The following is an 18,571-nucleotide window of genomic DNA, read 5'->3' as shown; positions in this document are numbered from 1 at the left end:
AAAAAGCAGAGACATTACTTTGCCAACAAAGGTTCATCTAGTCAAGGCTATGGTTTTTCCTGTGGTCATGTATGGATGTGAGAGTTGGACTGTGAAGAAGGCTGAGTGCCGAAGAATTGATGCTTTTGAACTGTGGTGTTGGAGAAGACTCTTGAGAGTCCCTTGGACTGCAAGGAGATCCAACCAGTCCATTCTGAAGGAGATCAGTCCTGGGTGTTCATTGGAAGGACTGATGTTGAAGCTGAAACTCCAATACTTTGGCCACCTGATGCAAAGAACTGACTCATTAGAAAGACCCTGATGCTGGGAGGGATTGGGGACAGGAGGAGAAGGGGACGACAGAGGATGAGATGGTTCGATGGCATCACCGACTCAGTGGACATGAGTTTGGGTAAACTCTGGGAGTTGGTGATGGACAGGGAGGCCTGGCGTGCTGCAGTCCACAGGGCCACAAAGAGTCAGACACAACTGAGCGACTGAACTGAACTGAGATATTATGACTTGTCTCCCACTCTCTGTCCCTCAACCATACCAAAGAGTAGTTACGGCTCAATCCAAAGGACGTGGATTTGCCTCCACTAAATGCTAATTTACAGATTAATTCATCCTGAAAAAAGATGATCTTGAAAGGTACCTGGGATCGAATGTCGTATGCGCTTCGCCTGACACGCACTTCCTGTTTCTGCTTCCAAATCCGTCTTTAGTGACTAGTGCTTTCACTGGTGGCTCATGGACAAAGAATCCACCTGCTGACACAGGAGATGCAGGCTCAATCCCTGGGCTGGGAAGATCCCCGGGGGAGGAAATGGCAACCCACTCCAGTATTCTTGCTTGGAAAATTGCACGGACAGAGGAGCCTGGTGGGCTACAATCCACGGGGTTGCAGAGTCGGACACGCCTGAGCACGCACGCACTACTATCAAAGGAAAGGGGCGTCTAACCGTCTGTCTCCTTATGAGACAAAAAGGAAGGATGGAATGGTTTAAAATCACGTCCTATGCCCGAAGCGCTGGACACCAGGAGGCTCACAGAGGTTGTGTGATAAGCCCCCTTCCGAGTCAAATTCTCTGTCTGAGATTTTGGGAGCTTGGCAGTAGAAGTAGCCGTCCCTGTGGGGGCCAGCCACAGGCGTCTCTAACAACTGAGGTGTGATGTGAGGCTGCATATCGTTTCTTGATCCTCAGACGGGCCCCTTTTGTCTGACTAGTTTCAAGAAAAACACAGAAAACCCTACCTCACAAGGGATTCTTATGCACTAGTTTAATTCTGGATAAAGCGTTAGAGAACGTCGCATAAAATGATTCATTAAAAACATTATTATTAATATCCTTAATTAAAACCAAAACAGTTGCAGCACACAGATTCAGCCAAATTAGTAAAATTACAGATTAGGTAACTGGGTTGCTAAGCAATATTACACCCTCATTTTCCTTAATTGCTGTGATTAGTATCTCCATGCATATGCCACAGTGCAAGCCACAGAACAATAAAGAAAAGGAAGAAAGAAAGGAGGAGGAAGGAAGAGCAACTGGTCAGACCCCTTCAATGGTTCTGGGGCTCCTCTTGAATTCTTTGTTATAACAGCTGGCCACCCTTACTTGGGGCCCGACAGTCAACAGTCTCCAGGGAAGACAGGAAGGGGCAGAATCCCAGACAAGCCCCGAACAGGAAAGGGCTGCCCAAGAATGAGCCTGCTGTCCCTTGGCCAGGAGTCACTGAACTCCTGCCTCACTGCACCTTCTAAACGTCTTCCATCTGAATATGGTGGTAAAGGAATCAGGCCAGGTCCCATCTCTCAGAAAGGGACATCATTAGGGACACTGAGTGTAAGCCAAGGCCCGTTAAACAAAGGGGAGTGAGCAGCGAAGCAGACTGGAGCCCAGTTCCGACCGAGGCTCATCCAGGTCCACTTTCAGAGCCACGTGAGCGCCTGCCATGCATTCCGCGCAGCAGCACTCAGGACCAGCTTCGTGCTGTGAAGTAAGGGCTCCGGGTCCCTATTTCCATCCCACACTTCCTCATCCCTACAAACAAACCCACAACTCTTCTTTAGCCCCGCCCTCACAGCTCAGTGACTTTGGTTTAAGGCACTACAAGTCCTTGGTAAACGCAGTTATCAGGTGTAGGGTCAAACAGATCCAATTCCTTTTCAGCCATTCATGCATTAATGCCAATTACTTTCTCCAATAGTAACAACTGCTGGCGTTTATCCATCACTTATTACATCTGTTACATGCTGAATGCTTACACTCACTTAAGAGCGATTGAGAAGTCCATCTTATCAATAACTGGAAGAGCAGAAGTTACTATTACTGCTTCCTGTAGATGAGGAGACTTGGATCCGGAGAAACTGATATTAATACTTTGCCCCATTACAAGCAGAAGTCTCAGAATCTGACTCCTGGTTTGTCTGATCCCAAAGTCCACGAATCTCCTCGCTCAGCTACTCCCCCGCCACATCTGAAGGGCTCCCGCACGGGCTCGAGTGCGGGCAGGGGCGGCACCAGACACGCGGAGACACACGCGGAGGACGGAGTGAGGGCCAACCCACACTTCTCGGTCTGGCACATGGGTTCGCGAGCACGCGGCTCCTTCTGTGCGCCCGAGAGGAAGCCCGTGGAACATGCCCGCGCCCTCCAAGAGGGAGGGGCCTCCCAGGCTTCGAGTGAAAACCACAGGCTGATTACAATTTAAAGTTTGACAGATGCAATTGGCCAGCCTTTCCCAGCGGAAAGCATTCCTAAAACGTCTGCGCCCGCCTGAGGCGGCAGCTGCTTTTAGCACTCAGAAACAGGTTAGCTCCTCAGGCACGAGATTCCCGGACACGTTGAGCACCAACGCTGCGCGTCTCTGGCTCCCGAGGGACGTCAGAGGGGAGCAGAGCGAGTTCGCTGGTTGGTTTCCTTCTGCTCCTCTAAAGGGACAGGTTGGGAAACGGGGCTGGGAGCAGCGGCATTCTTTTTACGAGCTCTGTGCCTCTGAACTTTTCCCCAATGCCTGGGACTGGGTGGGCACAATTCTGGGGTTACACTTCTAGAATTCCAGAAATATTGCGACCTGAATCCTGGTTCTCTGTGGACCGATCTCACTTGCCAACGACGGCGACAGTGGCAAAAGAGCAACCCACTCACTCTGTATGCGCAAGGATACCTTCCTTTTCTTTAATGTTCAGCAACATCAAATAAGCTTTGGCTAAGCAAAAAAAAAAAAAGAAAAAAGCTTTCCCAGCTTCGTAAAAAGCCGAGGGATGAGAGTAGCAGCCATGAGCAGCACCATCAGGGCACAGACACCACGCAACGCGGTCAGTGGGAGAACTGACTGCCTGGAAACTTCTCTGTGGGAGCCGACACCAAGACCACTGTGAGCATTTGTAGTGCCTCTGCCTTGAAACACAATCACACTTTCATCTTCCAGAAAAATATAAATTTGATATGCCTGGAACCCGCACCCCCCACCCCAAAATAAAGAACCACAAACAAATCAGCAAGTCAACTATGAAATGTGTGCACTGAGGAATGATTTTAGAAGAAACCTGTTTCCTACTGGCTACAGTCCCAGACAGTTCTTCTGCAAGAGAAAAGCCCCTCTGGCGTTCCGACCAACGCTTTCCAGGACTGCCAAGATGAAGGCTCGGGGACCTTCCTGGCCAGCCTTGCTGCGTGCAGCACGTTGAATACGGCCGTGCTGGAGTCCGTGCAATGGGCTGAGTTCTGCCCCAGCCGTCAGTTCACACAGGCAGGCTCCAGTCTACAGTGTGATTGTATTTAGAGACAGAACCAAGGGCATTAAGGTTAAGTGAGGTCACAAGGGTGGGGCCCTGCTCTGATGGGATTAGTGTCCTTGTAAGAAGAGACCCCATAGAGCTCAAGTTTTCTCTCCTCAGGGACACAAGGAAGTCACGTGGCCATGCACAGCAAGATGAGAGTGTCTGCACATCCAGAGGCTCAGGGCTTGCCTGGTGGCCTAGTGGTTAGGCCTCTGTGCTCTGATCCCTGGCCAGGAAACTAAGATCCTGATGCAACACACACAGACACACAAAAAGAGCATTTCTCACCAGAAACAAACCATGCTGCTACCCTGATCTTAGACCTCCAGCTGCCAGAATTGTGAGAACTAATACCAATCTATGGCCATGTGTCAGGCATTATGCTAAGCAAGTCTGTACTTGAGTCATTGCTCTGTAGCAGCATCCTGTGTCCTGGAGGATCCATTGATGGGGCACTGTGCAGTCATTCGGAGGAAGCTGAGGTAGAGGGCAAAGGACCAGTGGAAAATGCTATAAGACGGAAGAGCAGGGAAGCCATATGCACATTCTGGGACCTGCTGATGACTCTGTGGGCACCTGGATCCAGGACAGCCTTCGAACTAACTCATCAGTGGTCACCACTGCTTGAAGCAAAATGGTGCTTCTGAAGAACACAGAGGACAAAGGCCCCGTCCTGGCTATGGCGTTTCCTTCCCACCAGGAACCCTGGGAGCCAGTCAAGTCTTCTGAACCAGGGGCTCTCATCTGCCCACATCAGAAGCACCTGGAGGGCTTGTGCCCTCACATGTGGGCTGGGCCCCAGTCCTGGAGTTTCTGATTTAATTCCTCTGAAGTGGGATGGAGCATTTGCAATGTGCCCCAAGTTCCCAGGCAGTGCTCACATTCCGGCTGGCGACGACACTTTGAGAACCCCTGGTCGAAGTCCTGGGCATAAACTCCAGGTCTTAGAGAGTCCCCAGCTCTGTGCTCACTCTGCTGTAGGATCTGAACGGCTCTCTGTTCATGACTAAGTTGTCAGGAGTGCTAAGGAAAGATTTATATGATCCACTCAGTAAATTTGAAGAGCCATCTGATCTTCAGGGAATAGGAAATATGCTCCTGGGAGGCTGCAGAGAATGGTGCAGTTGTTGTTCAGTCACTCCATTGTGTCCGACTCTTTGCGACCCCATGGACTGCAGCACACCAGGCCTCCCTGTCCTTCACTATCTCCTGGAGATCACTCAAACTCATGTCCATTGAGTCGGTGATGCCATCCAACCATCTCATCCTCTGTCGCCCCCTTCTCCTCCCACCTTCAATCTTTCCCAGCATCAGGGTCTTTTCCAGTGAGTCAGCTCTTCGCATCATGTGGCCAAAGTATTGGAGTTTCAGCTTCCATATCAGTCCTTCCAATGAACACCCAGGACTGATTTCCTTTAGGATTGACTGGTTGGATCTCTAGTCTCCTGCATTGCAGGCATATTCTTAACCATCTGAGCCACCATTCTGGCTTTACTGAATGGTGGTTAAGAAGGTGCATTCAGGGCTTCCCTGGTGGTCTAGTGGTGAAGAATTTGCCTGCCAATGCAGGGCATATAGGTTCAATACCTGGTCTGGGAAGATTCCACATGTCACAGGGCAACTAAGCCCATGTGCCCAACTACTGAGGCCTGAGCGCCTAGAGCCTGTGCTCCACAAGAGAAGCCTTCACACCGCAATGGGAGAGTAGCTCCCGCTTACTGCACGTAGCAGCGAAGACCTAGAGCAGCTGAAACTAAATAAATCTTTAAAAAAAACAGAAAGTGGATTCAGAATCAGAATTCCGGGTCTGTTTCTCACCAGCTGTTCAACTGTGGGTAAGTTACATAACCTCCTAGTTCCTCAGTTTACTTCTCTGTGACACAGGAAGAAAACCTAAAGCTCGTGGGGCTGCGAGGGTTAAACGTGGTAACTGTGCACTACATCTGAAGCTTGTTAAGCACAGACTCCTGACTCCTAACCTGGGCCTGCTGAGCCAGGATCTCCAGGGCAGGGTGCGTGGGGCCAGAATCGTTAATGGACAGCCAGGTGATTCTTAAGTTGAGCAAGTTTTGCAAAGTCAGGTAGAATCCATGTAAAGCTGTTGGCTTTGTCTATGCTCCTTCCACAAAGGTCAGCCACGGGTTTATTAGCAGCTGGGTCTAGCTATTTGCAGATGGCATATAATGGACTTCCTGATAAAGTTACCCAGGATGATTAATTAGCAGACACCCTAACCTATAATAAAACTTTAGACGATGTGGCTCTGTATCTACAAATAAAAGTTGAGTGAACTACACATTTAAGATTCGTGTATAGCACTGTTTATAAATAATACCTTAAGAGAAGGTCTTCAAAAGAAATTATAAAAAGACACGACTCCCCTTCTTCGGAAAAATAATGCTACTAGACGGGCTATGTGCCTGAACGCTTATATGCCAAGCGCACAGAGCCACAGGTGTGTGCGTGGAACACATGAGAAGTAAGTGAAAGAGTCACTCGATGAATTTCAACTGAGGTTGGGGAGCAGCCCTCCTTCCCAGAGGAAGTGCTGGGGTGCCTTCTGTGGTGGGAGGATCGGGGTTTCCCTGGGTGTCTGCCACGCCTGGCCTCCCATCTCAGATGAAACGGAGCGGGGCCCTGTGGTCCTTCCCCAACCCATGTCCCCTGCCTGCCTCTTGTGTGTGGAAAACTTCCGTCAAAGGAGAGGTTTAATCAGAGAAGTGCGAAATGAGGAAATAATGGAAAACAGTCCATGAGACTAAATACTAACAACGTAGTCATGAGGCATGGTCAAGGGCCTTCAGTTCTTTCTCGAGGGCTACAGATAATATTCTGAGATATATCTTGCGAGCAGTCTTATGGATTCTAGACCACCAGGTGGGAGAAGTTAGCTACACGATGACCAGACGTTACCCAGGACACGAGCTGCTACAGGTCTGAGAACTGGCCTCAGAGAAATGAGAACGAATGGCCCCGGAACTGAAGATGAGCCGTCCCTGAAACCACCAAGACGAGGCCTGTCAGACCACTGAGGGCCAATCTGAAGAGCGGCCAGAGCTGCGGGCACTGTTTCTGCAGGCCCCCCATCCAATCTGTCTATGAGAGCGCTCACTACTTGTCAGGGGAGGACTGGGCCTTTGCACAGACATCCACTCCTGCCCCCAGTGCCGGCATCTGACATAAAGCAAGCTTTCCACCAACCTGGCCTGTTTATCAGGTTTTGAGCACAAGCACCCGGACCCACCACACACCCTCCAGTAACAGGAGAACCGGCCTGCTGCGCAGGGAGACTGTCAACCTTCAGGGCGGGGATGCTGCTCCCAGCCTGGAGCTGCAAAGGGGCTATGTCTCCACTGTGATTACACGGGGAGATGCAGGGGTCGTTTTCCTCGCTGTTTCCCAAAAGTCTTTTTCTAGACACACGCACAGGGTCCAGGAGGGAAGTTAGCCAGGACCGATGCAGGCAAACCACGGGAGCTGATGAGCAAGAGAAAGGTCAGTTAAAAGCCATTTCCCTAAAGTGCATCCCCCCGCTGGGCTGGGCAGAGGGCAGCTTTCGACCAAGTGCGTGAACAGACGGGACTGGGAAGGGGGGAAGTGCAGTGACCCCGGGCTAAGCCCTGTCCTGGGAGAGAAAGCGAGGATGGGAGTCCAGCTCCTCCGTTTCCAGGATTCCAGGTGGCACTGAAGGAAGGAGAGGCTCCCAGTGCGGCCTCCACATCTTAACTGCCTCCCGGGCTTCCAGCAGAGGTCAGGGGCACAATTACGGGCTCATGGGGCTAATTCAGACACATCAAGATGAGCTCTTCTGCAGTTCAGAGGTCAGTAATCTGGGAGAGGGTGGTGAGATGGGAAGTCAAGCATCCCCAGCACATCTCCTTTATATTTAGATGGCAGACCCTGATTTTTTTCCTTCTTTTTAAAGCCTTTATTGAAGTTGTTACAACATTGCTCCCATTTTATGCTTTGGTTTTTTTGGCCGCGAGGCAGGTGGGGCTTAGCTCCCCAACCAGGATCCAATCCGCAGCCCCTACCATCAGCATCGGAAGGCGAGGTCTTAACCACTGGGCCCCCAGGGAGGCCCCTGGACGCCGGTCTTTTCAAATGTTGCATCGTAAGTGAGCACAGTTTGCACCGAGTAGGAATCCCATCTTCTGTCTCCACATTGGGCGCAGCTCGTGGTTTTCGGTGATTGGTGTGATTTGCACATAATGCAGACCGGACACCGCACGGCTGGCGAGTCTACGGCAGGTGCTTCCGGTGCCACCGACAGGTACTCAGCTGCCAGCTGCTGTGTCTGCACCCGCCCCGCCTTCGGGGGCTTTGCTTTTGTATGCGTTCATATGCTGAGGCTGAAACTCCAATACTGTGGCCACCTGATGCGAAGACCTGACTCATTGGAAAAGACCCCGATGCTGGGAAAGACTGAGGGCAGGAGGAGAAGGGGACGACAGAGGATGAGACGGTTGACGGCATCACTGACGCAACGGACGTGAGTTTGAGCTCTGGGTGTTGGCGATGGACACGGAGGCCTGGCGTGCTACAGTCCGTGGGGTCACAAAGAGCCACAGGAGCCCAGCTTGTGCCGACAGCCTGCAGAGCCTGGAGGATGAACCCCCCCGGTGGCCTGAGCTGTTGGCAGGCTGCTTGGGACAAATTCCGAGGGAGTCGTGTACGCTCCAGGCACTGCTGTCCAACAGAACGTGCCGTGCGGTGGAGCTGCTCTAGATCCACGCCGTGCAAAACGGCAGACACCGGCCCCAACTACTGAATCCTCGAAAGGTGGCCAGTGCGATCCAGGAACTGAGTATTTAAAATCCTGAATCAATAAGTACACGCACACAGGAATGAAATAGCAGCCTCCACTAGTCAGAATGCTCAGAAACTGAGAGACAAAAGCTATGTGTTAAGGTAAGTTTTATTTTCAAGTTGCCTGAAAAGTACCTAGAAACTTTACGTTCTTTAAACTTTTGTTCCTGAAAACCGTTCCAAGAGGTCCAAGAGTCCAATATATCTTAGTAACTGGAAGACAGTGACTGTGGTCTAGTCTTTCTTTGATTTCATTACAGGGATGTCTCAGAACCTGAACACCAGTGCCCATGGATGAAGAGCATGGATATTAACTGCGGAAAGTGACAGGGACTGGGCTGAATTTGAACGAAGCCCAAGGAACAGCCCGGATCTTTGCAGGAACATCGTAGGATACTTGTATTCTGATTATTGAGGTTTTATTGAAACACAAACAGTATTTTAATAGTTACCCTGCCAAGATTTTTGAGGCTTAAGAGACTAAAAAATTAAACTACTGTTTTATTTCATTTTATTTACTTGATGAATGTCTAAGTGATATAGGCCTGGTTCCCAGCCCCTGAAGGCTTCCTCTACTTACCTCTGAGGCCAACAGTGGGTACTTTCAGGATACCCTTTCTGTTCCACATCGCCAACCATGAGGTAAGTAGGAGGGAGCTCAGGGAGCTTCAGCCCTGCTCACAGGTACTCTCAGGGTACCCTTGCTGTTCCCCGTCACCAACCACGAGGTAAGCAGGAGAGAGCTTGGGGAGCTTCAGCCCTGCTCACAGGTACTCTCAGGGTACCCTTGCTGTTCCCCGTCCCCAACCATGAGGTAAGTAGGAGGGAGCTCGGGGAGCTTCAGCTCTGCTCATTGTTGTCGCTTTGATTTTTGTGGCACTTCTGCTCTGCTACTGGGGCTCGTTCTCTTCTTGCACCTGAGCTTTGACTATAACCCGTTTGGCATCTCAATCCATTCAGATAGGAGAAGCCATCTTGACTGTCTCTCTCACCCAGAACAGATGCCCCCAAACCTCAGTTCACTGCGCTGTCGGTTGGACAAACTCTTTTCAGAGCCCACCCCACATTGTTCAGTAATTCATTCTACGGATGTTTAAGGGCCCCAAGTTGCCAGCAGCTATGCCAGCAGGGGCCACAAACATCATGGACACAAAGCTTCTAGGTAGGGAAAGAGACATAGCAGGAGTGATGAAAACTAAACGCATTGTCAGAAAGCATACACAGAGAGCCGGCGGCAGGAGCCAGGTCTGAAAGCAGGGGTCTGTTCTGAGGTGCTCCGGTGCTCAGGATACGGGACTTCAGAGAAGGCACTGAAGCACATGGTGCGTTAGGATCAAAAGTCTCAACACTGAAGGTGCTGAGCAGCAGACAGACCCCCGCAGCCCCACCTCCAGGGGAGGCGCCCCGCCAACTGCAGAAGGACTTGCTGCGGGGTTTCCTGCTGACCGAGCTTCAAAAAGCACAGTGGGACATGCCCACATGACATTCTTTGTGCCACCAAGTGAAGACCCTTACTTGATTCTGCCTGAACCCAAGAGTAGGCACACGTGTGGAGCTCATCTGCAAGTGGACGGGATGGAGGCGCAGGAAGGCCCCTAGGCCGGGCACATGCCCCTGGTGTCGCTGCCTCTCCATTAGGAGGAAAGGGCTTTGTGTTGCCCTGTGTGTGGTCAGAAATGATAATTAATCTAAGTGGCTAAAAATGTGTGCCTACATTCTGGAGGAACTCTCAGCTCCTGCTGCAAGAGGAAGCAGTAATATCACATGTTGAAATAATTATCATTGATTAAAAGATTCAAACAGCAAACTCCTCACACCCAGACACAAGACCATGGCTACCTGGTGGCAAGAAGTGGGTACGTGTGAACTGGGCTGAACCAGGCTTCCTTTCTCCGTGGCATGCTATCGTAAATAAGAAGGTCCTTCTCCGTCAGTACAACCAGGGCTGGCCTCCACCGCTTCTCGCTGTCCCCAGGCACCTGAAACAGAAGGCAGAGAACCATCAAGCAACAGCCTGAGACGAGAGAAAAGGAGAAGCTGGCAGCTCCCCGTCAGAAGGCCCCACAGCACAAGTATCTTTTGGTTCAGGCCGAGTCCCCAGGTGGCTTAGTGAATCCGCTGCCAACGCAGGACGCACAGGAGACGCCGGTCCATCCCTGGGTCGGAAGATCCCCTGGAGGAGGAAATGGCAACCTGCTCCAGTATTCTCGCCAGGAGAATCCCAGGGACAGAGGAGCCTGGCGGCCCCAGTCCATGGGATTGCAAACAGCTGGACACGATGCACGCATGGAAAATCAAAGTGAGGGTAGACCATTCACGGTTGCAGGATGCTGGGTCCTTGAAAATATGGTTTCTCAAGGGCCCTGGTTTACAGTCAGGGCTGCCAAGAAGTAGCCGGCAGCCAACACCTGCCGCTGACTCTCACCTGCCAGTCAGCACAGACACCTCTACTCATAGCAGGGCGACACGTGTAGGGGAAGAAGCACTCCCAAGTGGCCCTCTGATAGAGTGCACTGCTTTTATTATGAAACGGTAGGTCTGAAAACTTCTGAATCAATATCCAGAGACTCTAAAAATGTAGCAAACGTCTGTCTGTGCTGGCATGAGGCATCACAGCTCTTCCAAAAGCCATTCACTGTTTGATTCTTTCTGTGATTCAGGCACCATCTTGAAATTCTCTTGTTCTGTTGAATGTTTATTTCCATTCATGGCAAATACTTCTGTAACTCAAGGGCTGAGATGACCTGGCAGGGATCCAAGAGGATTCAAACATTGGCTGGATGTTTGGACCAGATGACCTTTAAGGCTCCTTTCAATCCTAAGGCTGAGCCTGTGGAGCTCAGCTCTTATTTCATGGGTCATCCCTCCTCTGCCCAGTGTTGATTTGACCAAACTCCCTAAGTGTTCTTCCATCTATGAAAATGCCCTCCTTCCCATTTGAACTCTGGGAGTAAATCTCTCTGATCAGTTTGGAAAAGCTCAATACTCCAGCCTTGCTGCTCAAAGCACGGATCATGTTCTAGCAGCGTCGGCATCACCTGGACACTTGCGAGGAATGCAGAATCTCGGCTCATCCCAGACCTATTGAATCAGCCTCTGCATTTTCACCAGGTCCTCAGGGGTTCATAGGCTCATTAAAGATAAGAAACACTGCTCTACATGAGGTTAAGGTTGTCTTTGACTCTGGCAACTAATCCAGTGAGGATCCGACTCTCTCATAATGAACCACTCTCCCACATTGACTCAGAATGAAAGGAAACAGTGAACTAAGTAAACAAACTAATCAGGAAGCTAAATAAATGATAAAGCTAATTTCTCCCTTCCTGTTCTTATCATTACCTTTTCTTAAGTGCCTCAGTGAGATTTGTGTTGAGTGGAAGCAAGTGTGTGCGGCTTTAGAAATGACTGATCAAAAAAGACGATGGCAGGATGATACGACGGCTGTAGCTTGCAGGTGCCTGAATCTGAGACCCTGCTCCCTTATTCATTGCCGGTGTGACTTGGGGCAAGCTGTTATTCTCTGTGCTTCTATTTCCTCCCTGATAATGATAACATGAATATACAACAGTATATTCTGGAACTAGAAGCCCTGGACATAAATCAACTCCACAGTGTACTGCAAGATCCCACGAGATCATGCGATATTGAACAAGTTAGCGAATCTCTTTGTATCTCCGTTTCTGTATCTGTGAAATGGGGAAATAATAGGACCTATAGAGGGTTGGTGTGAAGATTGAGTTAAAATGTCTAAAATGTAGAGTAAACACCATTTAGAGCTTGTTTATGGACATGAGATCAAACCAGTCAATCCTGAAGGAAATCAGTCCTGAATATTCACTGTAAAGACTCATGCTGAAGCTGAAACTCCAATACTTTGGCCACATGATACGAAGAACTGACTCATTGGAAAAGACCCTGATGCTGGGAAAGATTGAGGGCAGGAGGAGAAGGAGACGACAGAGGATGAGATGGCTGGATGGCATCACCGACTCAATGGACATGAGTTTGACTAAACTCCAGGAGTTGGTGATGGACAGGGAGGCCTGGCTCGCTGCAGTCCATGGGGTCGCAGAGTTGGACATGCCTGAGCGACCGAACGACAGCAGCAGGAAGAGCCTGTGTAGTAGCGTGTTTAGTAGCTCGGCCCTCATGAGCCGGCGTGCAGATCACATGGGACAGCGCACGTTACGGCCCGAACACGGAACCTGGCGGGTGGTAAAACTCAGGGTGAGAAAACTGTGGAAGACTCACTGATGTTTAAACTTCTCAAAAAAAGGTTTTCTTTGGAAACAGCAACAATGTGACAAAGTACTGACTTTCCTTGGGAAAAATGATAAGGCAAGCCAAGAGTATCTTCGGTGCTGACAATTTCAATTCATCCTCCTTCCAGGAAGAATTCATTGCACAATGATCACTTTTCTTTTTTAATGCCCTTCTTCCAACAATTCCAAATAAGAGTTTCCTTTTTAGAATGAAGAAATGCCCTGTAAAGTTATTAATACTAGAATATGAATGACTGCCTGGCTTATTTTCTCCTTTATGCACTTTATGCATACAAAAAATTGAGCTCTAGCTTATTGCTTTTTCCAGAAGAACAACAGCATCTTCAAGAGATCAAAGTGAATTGATAGAAAAAGGAACGTACCAGACTGTACAAGGTGAATAAGCTATGGTCTTAAGGCATAAAGTGTTCGGGGGTTGGAATAAGTTTTTTCCAGCCTCTACATTAACCATGAAATTAAAACATACTTGCTCCTTGGAAGAAAAGCTATGACAAGCCAAACAGCATATTAAGAAGCAGAGACATCACTTGCCAATAGAGGTTCGTATAGTCAAAGCCATGGTTTTTCCACTAGTCATGTACAGATGTGAGAGTTGGACTATAAAGAAAGCTGAGCACTGCAGAATTGACGCTTTTGAACTGTGGTGTTGAAGAAGACTCTTGAGAGTCCCTTGGATTGCAAGGAGATCTGACCAGTCAGTCCTAAAGGCAATCAGTCCTGAATATTCATTGGAAGGACTGATGTTGAAACTGAAGCTCCAATACTTTGGCCACCTGATGCAAAGAGCCGACTCGTTGGAAAAGACCGTGATGTTGGGAAAGACTGAAGGCAGGAGGAGAAGGGGGTGACAGAGGATGAAATATTTGGATGGCATCACTGACTCAATGGACATGAGTTTGAGCAAACGCTGGGAGACAGTGAAGGACAGGGAAGCCTGGCATGCTGCAGTCCACGGGGTTGCAAAGAGTCAGACACAACTGAGCGACTGAATAACAACATTAAACTTAGTAAATTGCTTTTCCAGCTCATTACACAGGACTGGAGAAGCTATAGACAATCTTCCCAAAGTGCCTGTCTTACCTAGTCAGATCTGATCCATTGACTTTGTCTGGAACCAGTCTTCTCAATGCGAACACAACTAAGCATCCTCCTTCAAAAACAATACGAAGTTTGCAAAATAACCCTCAACAGTAAATACCCTCAGTAACATGCAGATCTTTCTAATGGTGGAATCATAAACTAGCCCATGTGCCCATTGGTGTATACAGGTATGAACAATTCCAAAGCCCTAGCCACAGTTTGTGGCTTATTAAAAACCTCTGCTGACAGGTTAATTCTGCTACTAGAATACTCAGAGAGGGCGACCCCACTAACTCTGTGTGCAGAAGCTTCAGATTGATACTACGTGGCTGCTCAAAGGCAACAGAAGGCTGCCCATGAGGACCATTGGCTTTACAAGGAGAGAAAATTCATGTTGATGAGCAGATTTTTAAAACCATATTTTGGGTCACATGAGCTCATACTGTAAAGTCTTTCAAGGACACCTTTATTCAGGTTTGAAATATTTAGGCTGTTGTTTGCTGCTAACTTCTATTACAAATCCAAATTTCCTGGCATCCAAAGATTCTCCGATGTTAATGCAACAGTTCCGGGGCTGTGTCTGCATTTTACTGAAATGCGACTCCTGGAACCGGAGAAGGCAATGGCACCCCACTCCAGTACTCTTGCCTGGAAAATCCCATGGACGGAGGAGCCTGGTAGGCTGCAGTCCTTGGTGTTGCTAAGAGTCGGGGACGACTGAGAGACTTCATTTTCACTTTTCACTTTCATGCATTGGAGAAGGAAATGGCAACCCGCTCCAGTATTCTTGCCTGGAGAATCCCAGGGACAGAGGAGCCTTGTGGGCTGCCGTCTATGGGGTCGCACAGAGTCGGACACGACTGATGTGACTTAGCAGCAGACTCCTGGAACAGATGTGGCAACTTCCACTGCGACCCTGGCTTCCCACCGCTAGATCTGCATCGAGCAGTCTCAAGACCTGATCGTGTTTCTAATGAAGATGGTGAAAGGAAAGAAACAGGGAAACAGACCTGCAATTCGGAAATTATTCTGACACACAACTGAGCTAAACCCCATAAAAAGTCATCACACAGTCACCTCTGCAGAGCAGGAGAGACAAGGGTTACAAAACGGCAAGAAGGGTCTAAGGGCAGAAAGAAGTCATTGCTAAGCATTGAGGGAACAGGGACTTTCCTGGTGGTCCCGTGGTTAAGAATCTGCTTTGCAACGCAGGGGACGTGGGTTTGATCCCCGGCGGGGGTACTAAGACCCCACGAGCCGTGGTGCAACTAGAGCCCATGCACCAGCCTGCAGAGCTGCCAAGGTGACCACTGGGCCTGGGCACCTGAGGGCCCGCGAGCCACACGCACTGCACCCGTGCAGCACAGCTAAGGAGTCCATGCGTTGCAGAGGATCCTGGGTGCACACCAAGACCCGATGCAGCCAAATAAACATTATAAAAAACTAAGAAAATGAGGGAACACATAGATATAAATGCATGAAGTGTACATGCTGCACACCTCAAACTTCACACAATGCTCTGCGTCAGTTACGCCTCAATTTTGAGAGAGATTGAAGGCGGCAGGCGTTGACTCCTCAACTTGAGACAGGACTCGAGTCATCTAGTCATAAAACAAAATGTGGAACAATCGAAAGAGTGTGTATAGGGCTGCAGCCTGGTTGGGATCCCAGATTTTATGCCTTTATCTTCTGACAATTCACACTTCTGAGCAGGGTTCCTAACAAACACTGAAATACACTTTGAAAACTGCTGACCTCATTTCCTCTACAGTATTTGAAATCTGAAGATTACGTTCAAAGAGATGGTTTTACCAAAATCTCTCCGTGCCCTTTCTGTAGGTGTTTCAAAGAGAAGATGATGCTGTTGCCTCTTAGAGTCATACAGATAGAACGAACTCATACACACAGAGAGCTTAGAAAAGCGTCCTGCATACAGTAAGCTGCTGCTGCTGCTGCTAAGTCACTTCAGTCGTGTCTGACTCTGTGTGACCCCATAGACGGCAGCCCCCCAGGCTCCCCCGTCCCTGGGATTCTCCAGGCAAGAACACTGGAGTGGGTTGCCATTTCCTTCTCCAATGCATGAAAGTGAAAAGTGAAAGTGAAGTCGCTCAGTCATGTCAGACCCTCAGCGACCCCATGGACTGCAGCCCACCAGGCTCCTCCGTCCATGGGATTTTCCAGGCAAGAGTACTGGAGTGGGGTGCCACTGCCTTCTCCGATACAGTAAGCAGGCAAGCCTGAAACGTGTTAGCTTTTCTTGTGAATGATTTGCAATGTCTAGAAACACTGAATCACTGTGTTGTGCGCTTGGAACCAGTAACGTGCTGTAGGTCAATTATACGTCAGAGAAACAAACTCATAGAAAGGTCAGATTTGTGATTCAGAGGTGGGAGGAAAGGAAGAGGAATTGGAGGAAGACGGTCAAAAGGTAAAAACTTCCAGTTATAAGGTAAATAAGTATTAGTGATATGATTAATGTAAGTAACATTGCTGTGTGCTATATATGAAAGCTTTTAAGAGAGCAAATACTAAGAGCTCTCATCACATGGAAAAAAATTTTTTTCTGTTTCTTTTATTTTGTTTTTTATGAGATGGTAGACATTCACTAAGCTTATTGTAGTAATCAGTCCATGAGGTATGGTAGGTAGAATCATTATGTTGTATACCTTAAACTTATACAGAGCTATATGCCAATTATATCCAATATAACTGGAAGAAAATAAATAAATAAAATTTAATATAAATAAAAATTAACAAACAGTAAGTAAAGAGGCCTAAGGAATTAAAAAAATATTAGCCCTTCCTACTAAGAATATTGAATTAGAGATCTGAGTGACCTTGGGTGAGAATTATTTGCCTTTGTAGCTCTAATGTCCTCATCTGCCAAAGTGTGGGGTAAGTCTAAATTATCACTAACAGCCTCTCCAAAGTCAAAATCAGATCTTTTTTTTTTTTTTTTCAGTATAAAGTTCCTTGCTTATAGGCTGGGGCTGCTTTAGCTTCTAGACTCTCACTTTAAACCTCTTCTGTGTTCAGCGGACTTTGTGCACCGGGAAAAAGACAAGTGTGGGTCTCGCCTTCCCTCCTCACACCAGCTCACTCTGCCCAAGCTGCCGATTTTCTGCCTTCTGCTTGAGCACGGGGTGAAGGGGGAAGGAGGCAGGAAGAGCTCAGAGTCTTTGGAACCAGATAACAACATCTTCAAAATCGAGCTTTACCAGTTCTCAGCTGGAACTGCTCTGAGCACTTGCTCACGATGTGGTCGCGGCGATGGTTTAGTCGCTCAGTCATGTCCGCCTCTTTGCGACCCCATGGACTGTAGCCCACCAGGCTCCTCGTCCATGGGACTCTCCAGGCAAGAATGCTGGAGGGGGTTGCCATTCTCTCCTCCAGGGGATCTTCCTGACCCAGGGATCGAACCTGCATCTGCTGCATTGTGAGCAGATTCCTTACCACCAATGGCCACCAACGGCCTCCTGTGTATATTATGTGAGGATTAAAAGCAATAATGTATATAAAGCACTTCCCATAAGGTAGGTGGGCTTCCCTGGTGGCTCAGACAGTAATGGATCTGCCTGCAAGGCAGGAGATCCAGATTCGATCCCTGGGTTGGAAGAATTCCATGGACAGAGGAGCAGGGCGGGCTGTAGTCCATGGGGTCCCAAAGAGTCAGACAGGACCGAGCGACTTTCACCTTCACTCTTACATGGTCGGTACCAGTAGCTTGACTACGTCCATTTCACACCTCGAGCGCTCTTCCTCCAGCCACGCTGCTCAGGAAGGATGATCTAGAACAGACAGTGGCTCACAGGAGACTGAAAAGGTTCCCAAGGGAAGAGGGTCCATCACAACCTCATTTCAGAGATTGTGGTTATCTTGACAACCTTTTTTATAATTTTTTTTTCTGATGTGGACCATTTTCAAAGTCTTTATTGAATTTGTTGCAGTACTGCTTCTGTTGTTTATGTTTGTTTGGGGTTTCTTTGGCCTCAAGGCCCGTGGGATCCTAGCCTCCTGACCAGGGATGGAGCCTCCACCCCCAGCACTGGAAGGCCAAGGCTTAACCGCTGGACCGCCAGGGAAGCCCTCGACTTTAACGCCCTTTCACTTCAGATTGGTAAGTATTTAGAACAAAGGACAAGATACCAGGGTAAAATAATTAGCAGTTATCAACTTCCAGATGCTTTACAAACATTAGATAATTAATCCCTGCACCAAGTCTCAGAAAGCCGGATAAAGATCATCGCTACACATCCAGAAGAGGACGGGGAGCCGCTCAGCAAGTCCCTCGCCTGCAGCTCTCCTCCAGCTGGTCCTGAAGCGCCTCCAGACCCAGAAGGCGGGAGCCCGATGGGACCTCCACACCTGGGTGCAGAGGAGATGGAGAGGTGGGGAGAGGAGAAAGGGAAAGAAGGCTGGAAGGAAGGTTCAGGACAGGGTTCTGGGGAAGCCTCAGGCTCACAGGACTGGCTCCTCACCTCTCACACAGATCCTAGTTTGGCACCTGGATAACAAGAGGAATTCAAGAGTGGCTTACAGTGAGGAGCAGACTGGGTGATCCCTTTGTTTAATGGGTGTCAAGACTAGGAAGAGAAAGCTAAGTGAAAACTATGGGACGAAAAATATAGTCTGA

At 48.9% G+C, this 18,571-nt stretch overlaps 1 protein-coding gene across 1 annotated transcript in view; it reads right to left on the bottom strand.

The window, feature by feature from the left end:
- The window catches only part of SNTB1 (syntrophin beta 1), a 253,150-nt gene that overhangs the window by 19,344 nt on the left and 215,235 nt on the right, over positions 1 to 18,571 (bottom strand). Inside the window, exon 4 of the mRNA XM_006074717.4 lies at positions 10,415 to 10,554. Coding sequence (XP_006074779.2) covers positions 10,415 to 10,554 — 140 coding nt within the window. The remainder of the gene's footprint in view (positions 1 to 10,414; positions 10,555 to 18,571) is intronic.

The sequence above is a fragment of the Bubalus bubalis genome, chromosome 15 (assembly GCF_019923935.1).
Source record: "Bubalus bubalis isolate 160015118507 breed Murrah chromosome 15, NDDB_SH_1, whole genome shotgun sequence".
NCBI classification, from domain to species: domain Eukaryota; kingdom Metazoa; phylum Chordata; class Mammalia; order Artiodactyla; family Bovidae; genus Bubalus; species Bubalus bubalis.
Note: the sequence above shows the minus strand (reverse complement) of the source record. Positions and strands in the feature narration are given on the sequence as shown.